The sequence below is a fragment of the Natator depressus genome, chromosome 4 (assembly GCF_965152275.1).
Source record: "Natator depressus isolate rNatDep1 chromosome 4, rNatDep2.hap1, whole genome shotgun sequence".
In the NCBI taxonomy this organism is placed as follows: Eukaryota; Metazoa; Chordata; order Testudines; family Cheloniidae; genus Natator; species Natator depressus.
Window position 1 is genome coordinate 127401305 of NC_134237.1, and position 12344 is coordinate 127413648.

A 12344-nucleotide genomic window follows, 5' to 3' on the forward strand; every position below is an offset into this window, starting at 1 on the left:
ACAGCCAACACTTGGGGAGAAAACGCCTTTTCTGGACCTAGCAATAATGGGGTGAAAACTACCCCACCCTGCAGGAGGGGAAAACAGACAGACTGCTTCCCTTTCCTATGGGATGCCTTCATTATCAGAGTCGAAGGAGTTGCACAGACACACTCGATTCTGTACGGTGCTGAGTGCTTCCTGCGAGGTGCTGAGAGTCCTCAATTCCCACTTACTTTACCAGGAGCTGAGGGCACTTGAGGACACGCAGCAGCATACAGGAGGTGCTCAGCACCTCGTGGGATTGTTCCCCCACATTCATTTTCGTTAGCACTAGCTCACGCATGAGAAAAGCAAAGCTGCATTTTTTGCAGTGTACAGGGCTGCAGAACGCAACCAAGAGCACTTACTGTTTTCTGAAGTGAAGCCGCAGCCTCCTGCGCAGGCCTGAAAGGAGACAGGCAATAGCTCAGGAGAACAGTTCCTTGGCTTCTAGCACTCCCACCCCACAAAGCTCTCTCCTGAACTCCTGATATTCCCTGCTCCCACTCCCAGACATCTCTGCCTCCTCAAGACCCCCTCCCCTTTCCCCCACTGGAGCTGTCCTGCCAGGGTTTCCCATCCTGCAGCTGCTCCTTGAGGCCCTGTCTGAAGGGTGCGGATGCTCCTCTATGCTGGGATGAGGAGCAGAAATGTGTGAGGGCCACCATCTTGGCTGATGCACCTGGGATTGAACTGGGGACCTCAAGAGCTAAAAACGTGAGCAGTTGAAGCGCCGTAGCTGGGGGTTGTAACAGATGCATATCCTCCGGTGATCAGCGGAGAGAGGGTACCTGTAACACCTGTAACACTGGGATTTGTGTGCACACAGCCCTAGGCTGCAGGCATTTTTTGGGGGGTCCCTGTGGGATTTGGGGTGGATGACGGGTTTCCTGTGAGACCTGTCTCCCCCATCCTCTGCTTCCTTCCCAAATGGATCTTTGGACCCACCAGAGGCTCTCTGCAGGGTGCTGGGGCAGGGGAGAGTGCCCCCTTCTGAGCAGGAGAGGTGAATTCCACACATGGAGAAACCCCCCTCAGAAGAGTGAAAAGCTCCGGGAGCAGTGCGACCCATTTGCTGTGCCCAGCACTTACGCTGAAAGCGACGGATGGCAATAACCAGAGACAGCAGTAAAATAACAGCACATGTCGCTAATGGGGCCCAGATGAAGCTGCTGCAGGAAGAACCTAGAAACCAAAAGAAACATACAGTGAGTATTACAGAAAACAACAGCAGCTGGCAGACTGTGCCGGCTACACACAATACCTTTGACAGAAATGCTCCTGGGGCATGGGAGGGGACATTGTGTCTCCAGATCTACACACAGATCTGTCCTCTTTCACGCAGAAGGGGGCTCAGCTTCCTCAGGGATACAGTCCTGCCCTTCCCCTCCACCCCCACGGGGCCCCTCCACTTCTCCATGGATCCAGGGGTGGTGGGTTGGGCAGGGACTGGGTGGGGTGTGCGGAGAAGTGGACAGGCCAGGGTAGGGGTAGCCCTGAGCTGTATTCTCTTTTCCTTAGAATCCCCTCTGGGGTGGAGGATCCCCCTTTGAAGCAGGTCCCTAGGGCCGGGGGCAGTGCCAGGTACTGAGGCTCTGTCAGATACAGACATGACCATAACTGCTATTAACATCAGTGGGAGTCATGTGCATGTATCAAGGGGAGAGACCAGAGCCCTGTGTTTTTATGTACCTTGCATGTTTCAGTGAAGTGTTTCATGACTCTATGCCAGGGCCCAGAGAGTGTCCTCCACTTCAGTGGAGTCACCCCAGAGTTACATCGGGGCAGCTAAGAAAATGGAATATATTGAGGCAGCTTCATTCCTAGTGTGACTCCGTTGGTTTAAACCGAACTGCACTCAGGATCAGTTTGGCCCACGCTACACTTTGCAAAGATGCCCAGCAAAAGGCAGTGCCCTACCTTTCATTTTAGCAGGAGTTATGCTGGAGGGTTTGCACCTCAAAGGTTTCTTTGGGGGCAGCGTTTTCTCTGTAGGTTTTTCAGTGGTAGGCAAAGAGTTGACTGAAATGATGAAAATAGGATTAATGTGACATAGCACGGAAGACATTTAAACGACACGTTAAGAGTAATGAGGAAAAATCTTTGACAATCTTTAGGGCTAAAAGGAACCCCCCCCCCCCAATCAACGGAATTATTGTAAAATCCCAAATGAATGGACGTGTTGCACTCTTGTATCTCTAAATAACTTTGTATAGAAAAGGTTGATGCTTGGCAAGTGGTTAGGTCATAATATGGGACAAGGAGTTTTGACATTTAGGCCAAGATTTTCAAAAGTGACCTCTGATTTTGGGTGTCCAGATTGAGACACCTTAAAGGATCCTGATTTTCAAAATAATACTAAGAATTTACTCTCTGAACAGCCAGGCCCTTTAATGTGTCTCATGGATAATTATTAGCATTTGTACCTTGGAGCCCCAGTCGCGGACCAGGATCATGTTGTGTTAGGGGTTGTACAAACACAGAACAAAAAGACGGCTCCTGACCCACAGAGCTTATAATGTAAGTCCAAAACAAGCATCGTCACATGGATACAGACAGGTTGACTGAGGCGTACAAGGCAGCAGAGACAATCCTGGTTGGCAGGCTCTGGTCACAGAACCCCAGCAGTCTAAGCTTTGTCAAGTTTCTTGGAGGCCTCATGACAAAAGAGAGTTTTAAGGAGGGTTTTGAAGGAGGCTAATGAAGTGGTTTTGTGGATGTTTACAGGGAGCAAATCCCAAGCCTGCCAGGAAACACTGGTGAAAACGTGAAAGTATTTGTTTGAAAATTTAACAAGTGGGTGATAGAGGCTGGGCAATGCGGGCTGATCAGCGACAGGAGCTGACTTTTCAATACTGAATGAGAGATGATAGGTAGGGTGGGGATAAGGTGGGGTGAGTCTTGATGTAGGGCACCCTAAATCACTAGGTGCTTTTGAAGATCCTGGCCTTAGAATGTATGTGTGTGTGTGGGGGGGGGGTGTTGGTTTTTTAAAACAGCCTCTACATATTTAGGAAAATAACTAGTGTGAAGGGTCCCGAATGGGAGTTTTGCTGTGTGGGTGCAGAATTGGGCCCTTTCATGCCAGTTATTTTTCTAAACACCGTAATTACTAGTCATTAAGCTTCCGAAGAATTTCAATGACCTCAAATTCTGCCCAAAATACAAGCAATTATCCCATATCTGGTAGGTGAATTTGTAATTATACAGGACCTCAGATTTCAATGAGTAAGGTACTACTCAGTGTTAGTAAAGAAAGCAAAATCTAGCCCAGGGGTCTCAAACACGTGGCCTGCAGGGTTATTTTCTGCGACCTGCCAGCTCCCCGCAGCCCCCCGCTCCCAGCATTTACCTAGAGTGGCTCAGGCCTGGCACACACCAGCGGCAGGGCAGGCTCCCTGCCTGCCTGCCCTGCCCCTGCGCTGCTCCGGGAAGCGACCGGGACCTGGGGGATGAGGGGGGCACAGGGGTCTGTGTGTTGCTCTGGCCACTCCTCCAGGTACCTCCCCCGAAGCTCCCATTGGCCGCGGTTCCCCATTCCCGGCCAATGGGAGCTTCCCGGCTTTTAGGGAAGGGGCCTCACGGAAAGGGTGGAGTGGGGGCAGGGCCGGGGCAGTGGTGGGGGGCGGTGGTCAGTGGTGCGGCCCTCGGGTCAATGTACTAATCCATATGTGGCCCTCATGGTCATTTGAGTTTGAGACCCCTGATCTAGCCAATAGCATTTAAAGAAATGCCCAGTATTACAGTATATTGAATGAACAAGGGCAGTGATATCATGCTATACTGGTGGAAAAAGCATACTGGTAGCTATCTCCTGTGCTGTAACACTTCCTACCAGGAACAGTACTTACCACTGGACATATTACAAGATGTGGACTAAGCGTTTACAGGATCTGTCCCTAAGATTGGGTTAACATATTTTCTGCTATATTTCCAAACCATATCTTGTATTTTACAGTATCACAGGTTATTATTGTCCACGATAGTTGAGAAAGTGTGTGGGGGGGCTACCAGAAAGATATTTCTGCACAAAACTCTATACTGGGGCTTGATCCTGCAAAATTCTCTAATCTACCTTCAGCTCACATTGTCTTCAGTCTAATATAGACTGAATATTTTCCACATGTCTATCATAAGGTTTTGGCCTGAAATCCATCATGGTAGGATCTGCGTGCATATCACATCAAACTGATAGCAACAGCAACATCCCAAGGGGATATCAAAACATCTCTGACTCTGGTCCCCTGTCAGAATATAGAAAGCTTTGCTTGGAGTAGTTTTTTTGCTGACTATAACAGTGATTAAATAAGGCCTGTGGCTTATTATTGACTATATGAGTTATAATTTAACATATTTAGCTCTCTAAGAAGTCAGGCCAGAAAAACCTCTAATGACAAAAAACAACCAATCAGCCAAACAAACCCCCCCTCTATTATACAATTACAGATAAAATCAGATCATTCAAACACCAGGTAACCAAAGGTCTGGGCTATCCAAAATTCATCTCTTTCCCTCGGAACTGAAATTCATATAGAAACCACAATTTATTGTAATGACCCGGACACGCCAAAAGTGTCAGATGTCCCATGAGACATCTGTATCATTGGGATTTACCTGTGTAACTTCTTTCCTATTTTTGTTAAATGACTTAACAATAGACATTAAAAAATGAAATCAAAGAGTATTTTGTCACGGATGCCAAAGGAAAAAAGAAAAAAACTACCAGTGAAGTGTGATTTTGCTTACATATGAGTGGGGAACCTCTGTTTCTTTAACTCAATATATTGGGGTCAGCTAAATCTCAACGTTTTCATTCTGACTGGATGACAGCAGCATGTTTTCGAAACCACTGTTTTCGTATAGCTGCTCAGATAATTCTTCTCTGTCTTCAAAGAGCTTTTCTTTCAAGTAAGCAAGGATAGAAAAGGGACACACTTAGCCAACACAATGGCAGTAAATGCCAGCGTATTTATTTGCAACAAGCAAAGGACTGGGGATTCTTCAAGGTGGGAGACTGTGAACATTTTAAAGCCAATGACCATAATTATATCTGTGTTAAACATACACTTTAGATTGAAGGTTTTTATCACCTTAGGATGTACATAGCTCCAAAGTGAAGCCATGAGGAAGGGTTTTAAGCACATGATCATGTACTGTGATCAAAGTGCAGTGCTTTTTCTACCCTTTGCTACATAGTGGAGAAGCTGTGGACTGGAGAGTATTGCTGAATGCCTGAGAATTTCAAAGAGGTTCGCTAAGGCCCTACAATAGGATCCTATAGCTCAGATCCTTAAGCCCACATAAAGTCCCACTGGTTTCAATGTAGAGCTCACAAAAGGTTTTGGTCCGACAGCCCTGGGACTGAAATTCTCTGTTTACGCACAGAACAGGCACGGGCAGCATTGCCAAACCAGCAGTCGGAGCCATGCGGGTGGACCCTGTGCTTCTAAGGAGTGCCCCAGATTCCATCAGCCCGGCACCAGGGTCCTGCTGGATCAGATTGCAGGAATCAGCAGTGCCAGCTTCCCCACACAGGTACACCAATGTGCCTCAGCTCTGACCTAGCGGGACCAGCTCTAGGAATCAGAAGGTAGTTCAGTCTCCATGGCCCCATCAGTCCTGAGCTGCTGTCCCTGCTGAGATTGCCAACCACGTTGCCAGGGTGTGCCAGTTGTGATGGAGTAGGAACTGGACTGAGACCCATTTCACACAGGGTCCTAACCAGTCCCTGGATGGTGAGAGCTGTCAGCCGTTATCAGCCTGTCAGGACTTGCCAGGGGAGAACTGGCATGGTATGAAAGGCTCAGTATCCTGTCACCAACCCTCTGAGCTAGGTGATCAGCCCCCCATGATTTAATGGGGGTGTTAGGATATCGGTAAATGCCAGGTGAGAAACAGAATCAGTGCGTGAGAATGAGCTTTGAACTCAAGCGGGGAAATAATCCAAGTTAAGAGCAAAAACAGCACTGGAATTAGAGAAGGATAATAAACGTGAATCTTCCAGGTCTAGTAGTGTTCCTTTGAAAGGCTCCTTTACACAACAATTATCAGAGCACAGCAGTGCTCATGCTGTGATCAGGACTGAGAAACAGACAGTGGTGAAAAATTACAACTTATTAGCAGCCTTATAACTCTGGAAGCAATTTCCCTACATTTCACAGATTCATAGATTCTAAGGCCAGAAGGGACCTGTGATTATCTAGTCTGACCTCCTGCGTAACACAGGCCATGGAACCTCCCTGAAATAATACCTGTGTGAACTCGAGCAGATCTTTTAGAAAAACATCCAGTCTTGATTTAACAATCGCCAGTGATGGAGAATCCACCACAACCCTGGGTAAATTGTTCCAAGTGGTTAATTTCCCTCCCTTTTGAAATTTCATGCCTTACTTCCAGTCTGAATTTGTCTAGCCTCGTATTCAAGCCAGCGGTTATTGCTATACCTTTTCCTGCCAGGTTTTCTGGCTAATATAGTCTCTAAGATCTCTTCAAGCACATTCCAGAGTCCAAACCTTTCATGCCTTGCTCATGCGGATAGTCTCAATGAAAGCAATGAGAAAGGCGGGCAGGATTTAGGCACTGATTTGTGCCCAGTTACCTTTTCTATCAGGGTTATTTTTATTATTCTAACCTTTCTATTGCAGCAGCATCTCGGCCAAGCCTTGTGAGATTTTGGAGTGCATGTGCTAGTCTGAAACAGCACTTACCCACGCTAAGCTCCGTTCCATTGCCAAAGAGCAGCTCCGAGTATTGGGAGACAGCGCAGTAATATGTGCCGGCGTCCAAAGGCTGAAGCTTGCTGATCTTCAGCGTGTATGACTGCCGAAAGCTTCCTTTACTCACATTAAACCTTTCTTTGTCGATGTCATCACCGAGAGTGTGTTTGTGCAAAACGTTTGAAAATAGTACATACTGGAATTCTTGGCTCTCCTTGCTCCATCGGTACCAGTAGATCCCTAAATGGGAAAACTGTTCACTTTTCATTGCACAGACCATTTCCTTCGTACTGTTGTTCAGGGCTACAATACGTGGTGGAGTCTGAAATAAAGCTGGGGTTTTCTGGCAACCTACAAGGAAGTAAATAACATGTTTGTGGTCAAGATTTTTTTCCTACACATATTAAATAAAGGATTTCTTCATGAGCTTCGTAGTTTCTCTGTTCATGGAATTATGGGGGTCACATAAATTAGGGCTATAACAGACCTATTAGGAAATCTAGCTCCTATTTCATGCCAGTGGTAGATTGTTCCCTATTCATCTTCTTGCCATCCCAACATTTTGTAACCAGTGCCTAGATACTACAGTGGCTGGTGCTCTCTACCTGGCTCTATGGGTATCTATAAAAGATCATAGCTAGCTAGCTCTATTTCTAGTATGTTGTCCAGCCCACTTTTAAAAGTCCCAACCAATGGGTCTTTCACATCTTAGTAAGGGAAAGTATTTTTTTTTGCCTTTCCTTGTCTTCGGTGCTTTGCCATTCTTTGGGCATGTTTCAGTTTCTTTTGACAGTTCTTTTCTAGCTTGTTCGCTGGGTTTTCTCTGCCTGGAAAGGCAGCAAAGAGGCTGAAGATGACTCCAGATAAGGTATCGAAACATGTCAAAAGAAGAATTACAGCTCACTCAGGCGATAAATGCAGCAAGCAACACACATAAAAATAGATGATATATTGAAGTCAATGGGAGCTGAAGGCACTTGGCTCCCCAGAGGATCCAACCCCGTATGGGTTTTTATGCATTAATATACATTTACTCATACTGACAATCCTACAACGGGCCAGATCCTCAGCTGGTGTCAAAACAGCGTAGCTCTATTGACATGAGTGGAGCTCTGCCAATTTATACCAGTTGATGATTCCTCCAGACTGCTTCTGTTATTTAATCATGGATGAATACAACCAGAGACTTGGTGGTCGAGAGGGGCAGTTATTTTGCTTATTCCCTCACCTCTTGCATTCGATAGACTGTGTGGATTTGGAGTTTTGCAAGTACCTGGAGCTTGGATAGTCACAGAATTAAAATAAAAAGAGACAATAAACAAGGGCCAGATGTTGATTTCCTCACTCACATTGAGTAGCATCGTACACTGTGAATCATCTCTTAGAGACAGATTCAGTAATACTCTCATGTACATGGAGTTGTACCTTACGGCTCAATGACTCCCACTGAGCTCAGTGGAACTATTGGAGGAGTAAGGTGCTACTTAGTGGGATTATTGGTTTGCAGGCTTGCCCAGTGACTTCAATAGGAATATTTGTGGAGAAAGGTGCAACTTTCCTTGAGTAAAAGTATCCTACTCTGGCCTTTTTACTTACTGTTCTTAGAATTTATTTTTGAGACAAACAAATGATTCCATGTCGTGAATCTTCATAGCTGGAAACATGAGCCACAGTGGGATAGTATACTGAATAATAATGTTAACATACCATTGCCCACTCTCATGATTTTATTGTGAGTCTCACGATATTTAGTGTTTTTCTTAAAGCTGCAGTGCCTGGAGCCAGGAGATTATGTGAGACTCTCAGCTTTCATTACAAAAGTAATGTTTTTAGCTTTCATGAAAGCTGGAAAATGTCACTCCACAGACTCAAAAACAAGCAGGAAAATAAAAAGGAAGCCATTTTCACTATCTCATTAGTGAGGTTTATATCAACTTTGTGATTTTCAGGGCTTGACTCATGGTTTTTGAATGCTTAGGGCTGGCAATACTGAACTCAGCCTTTGGAAAATATTACCTCCGTTACAATTTTCTGCCTTGGTGCGCTGATGTGTGCGTGTACAGGCTTAGGCAAGAATAATAGAGGGGACTTAGGTTTTCAGCAAACAAAACAACAAACTCTGGAGATGATGCAACAGAGTAAAAACAACACTGAACAACCAAGAGCCACTTATTTCCTGTGCATGTTTTAAGGGCCTGCCCCTTGTAGTCTTGTCTCATATTTCTTGCCTCTTTACTTTAAAGTGCTCATGTTCCTTTAAAATCCTGGGCTTATTTACAGTCACTTTGGGTAATAATAATACTTAGGCCCCTATCCCGAACACTAATGCACAGACGTGCACCTAAATGGCGCCCGACGGATCTCAGTGGGTCTCCAAGTGGAACCTCATTAACGTGGGGCTCCATGCGGATGAAGCAGGCTGCCTGCTTGGGTCAGCTTGCAGGATCTGTGTCTTGACTTTGATACAGGACTTTTGACCTTCCTAATGGTTTACAAATATTGGGAGCCAGCCAGTTTTAAAACTGGTATAAGTGGCTGCAAGTCCATTGACATTAAACCAGCTCTGTATTTGATACACTGTATTAAGGAATTTGACCTCAGTAAAGACTGCTGGTAGTTAACATTTTAATTTTCGATTCTCTATCGTCTGGGTGTCTTAAGCCAGCATTGGCTTAGTGATATGCTTGCTTGATCTATGAATGCATCTCAGAGGAGCACTAAAACTATTCTTATGACAAACAAAAAGCCAAAGCTGGTTGTTCTTATTCAAACAAAAATTTCCATTGTGTCACTGGACATTTCACCTGAGAAAGGCTTGCTGAGTAAGGGCAATATTTACTAGCATAGGAAATCTTTCTTGCCTTCCTCGTGTTAATAGTCCCATTGATGTCAATACACTGAGCAAGGCAAGCAGGATTTAGCCTATAATAAAGATGTGGTCTGTGACTTTGTAGTATGGTTCCCGTTCTCTCTCTCTCTCAAAAATCTCTGACATTGATGAAATAAAACTGAAGGGAAGGGAAGCTGTGCTGTAAATAGAACATGATGGTGAACAGTCTATTATATTTTCATGTATTGAAGCCCAACCTTGCAAACCCTTATTCTGGCAGACACTTCCTTGTGCCGCAAAATCTATGGGACTACTTGCATAAAGGTTTTCAGGATCTGTCCCACAGACTGCTTGCTGGGTAACCGTCTCATTCATAGATTCCAAGGCCATAAAGGACCATTGTGATCATCTAGTCCGGCGGTTCTCAAACTGTGGGTCGGGACCCCAAAGTGGGTCGTGACCCTACTTTAATGGGCTTGCCAGAGCTGGCGTTAGACTTGCTGGGGCCCCGGGCCGAAGCCAAAGCCCAAGCCCCACTACCCAGGGCCAAAGCCCTAGGGCTTCCACCCTGGGTGGCAGGGTTCAGGTTACAGGCCCCCTGCCTGGGGCTGAACCCCTGGGGTTTCGGCTTCCCTGCCCTGCACGGTGTGGTTCAGGCTTTGGCTTTGCCCCCCCGGGGCAGCGGGGCTCAAGATTTGGTCCCCTCTCAGAAGGGGGACACAGTGCAGTGAAGTTTGAGAACCTCTGATCTAGTCTGACCTCCTGTTTAACACAACCCATGGAGCTTCCCCAAAATAATTCCTAGAGCAGAGCTTTTAGAAAAACTTCAAATCTCAATTTCAGAAATTTCAGTGATGGAGAATCCACCACAACCCTTGGTACATTGTTCCAGTGGTTAATTACCCTATTAAAAATCTACACCTTATTTCCAGTCTGAATTTGTCTAGCTTCAACTTTCAGCCCTTGGATCATATTATACCTTTCTCTGTTAGATTGAAGAGCCCATTATTAAATATTTTTTCACCATGTAGATACTTATAGACTTCTCTGCTCCTGGTTGTTCTGTCCTTCTGAGTTATGTGGTCACCCCAACATTCATAAAAAGAAAAGGCCCATTTCATATTGAGGATGGGATTTTTCAAAACCGCTTAGCATTAACCTATCTCTGCTCCCATTGAAGTCAATGGTAAAACTCACATTGACTTGAATGAGAGCGGAGTTAGAACAATGCTGAGTGCATTTGAAAATCCCCTCTGGAGTAGATTATAATGGCGCACTTCTCTTTATAAATATTCATTTGCAGTCAAAGTCCATAATAAAAACCAGTCCATTTTCCTCCCCCATGTTAGAAGTATTTAGCAGTTTCTAATGTGTACACCGATTGTTTGGAATTTCTCAAGATGCGCATGTGACCAGATTCCATTCGTAACTTCTTTCTATCATCTCATAATGTATTAATTATTCCTTTCATTGACTCCCCACATGCTGTCCTGATTTACATCCGTTGCGACCTCACTGTAATCAATGGGATCGCAGAGGCTGTAGAATAAAGTCAGGGGAGAATTTTGCCCTGTCTCTGTTCCTGGAAAGAATAAATAAAATGGTTTGTGATGCCTGATCTGAAAAAAACTGGTGACATAATCTGCAAGTTTATGCTGTACTCAACATCTGTATCCTTATGATAAACCAACAATAAAGCATTTTATGCAGTACACAAAGTACCTATAAATAATACTCTCATATAAAGGTGTATATATATGTATATATAATATACCATCCTACTACATATATATCATTGGCATTTCTATAGCTCCCAACACTCTCAGATCTAAATGCTGATAAAATGTCTGCTATCCTGTAGCTGTAATAGCCTATGACTATAATATAGCGAATATTTAATCAACACACCCTATGCTATATCTATAATAAAACATGACATCGTACATCAATAGTTTCTGTGATTCTAGGGGGACAATCCAACAGTTACACTGGTGTAAATCTAATCTTATGTAGCCTTCCATGACCACAGTATCTCAACGCCTGAAGCTATATGCTGATTTAGCTGACTACAGCATTTAACCGGATGATTCTTGAATATACTATATTCTAAACCGATAACATCCTATAATATAGCAACCCAAATAGCTCTGAAATAAAATAAACCCAAATGATGTCTAGAATATTGTACAGTAGATATGTAATATCATATATACATATGTAACATAAAATATATTAAATCTATAACCTACTGTACTTTATCTGCATTATTAACATCCCAATCTGTAGCTGTGATATAACACGATGGAGGGGAGGAGGTTACAAAGTTACTACAGCACTTTGCATCCTCCCAGTCTCCTGCACTTCGGGTTCAGCTCTAGTTAACACCATACAAAGGCTTCGCCGTGTTCCTCTGTTACCTGTGATGTGTAGAGAGAGGTAGAGAAAGAGCCAAGGCCACTCCATCTCGTACCCGAGGGCACCTGAGAGCTTGTGAGTTTCAGCCTGGAACAAGAGGACTTCTGAGTCTGCTGAAGTAGGGGGAGTGGTGGGGGCAGGCTGTGTGACAGAACCCACAGCCTGTATATGAGCTGCTTCTCATTAGCAAGGCAGCAGGGAGGGGATGATGAGGGACACATGGTTAACTGAGTTATTTGTTCGCTCCATTAAGACATGTATGTTGTATATTACCCGCCTGGGAGTGGGAAGCAAACACATCTCACCCATCCTGTGTTTGGACAATGACCTGGACAGTGGATGTCTCTTCAGTATGGGAACAT

General features: G+C 44.8%; 1 protein-coding gene across 1 annotated transcript; it reads right to left on the minus strand.

The window, feature by feature from the left end:
* Positions 1-385: 385 nt before the first annotated feature.
* Positions 386-12030, minus strand: CD8B (CD8 subunit beta). The gene is made up of 5 exons (XM_074952073.1): positions 11985-12030; positions 6729-7088; positions 1942-2043; positions 1114-1206; positions 386-426 (listed from the first exon to the last, which is right to left on the minus strand). The coding sequence occupies exons 1-5, from the start codon at positions 12028-12030 to the stop codon at positions 386-388; spliced, it is 642 nt and encodes a 213-aa protein (XP_074808174.1).
* Between the last annotated feature and the right edge of the window lie 314 nt (positions 12031-12344).

Bases quoted from the DNA above. Each gene is read 5' to 3' on its own strand.
- CD8B (XM_074952073.1), bottom strand. From the start codon at position 12,030: ATGGAGTGGCCTTGGCTCTTTCTCTACCTCTCTCTACACATCACAG. The intron at 7,089-11,984 runs GTAACAGAGGAA...ACTTCCTTGTAG, and splicing joins CCTCTCTCTACACATCACAG to GTTGCCAGAAAACCCCAGCT. The intron at 2,044-6,728 runs GTAAGTGCTGTT...TCATCATTTCAG, and splicing joins TGGAACGGAGCTTAGCGTGG to TCAACTCTTTGCCTACCACT.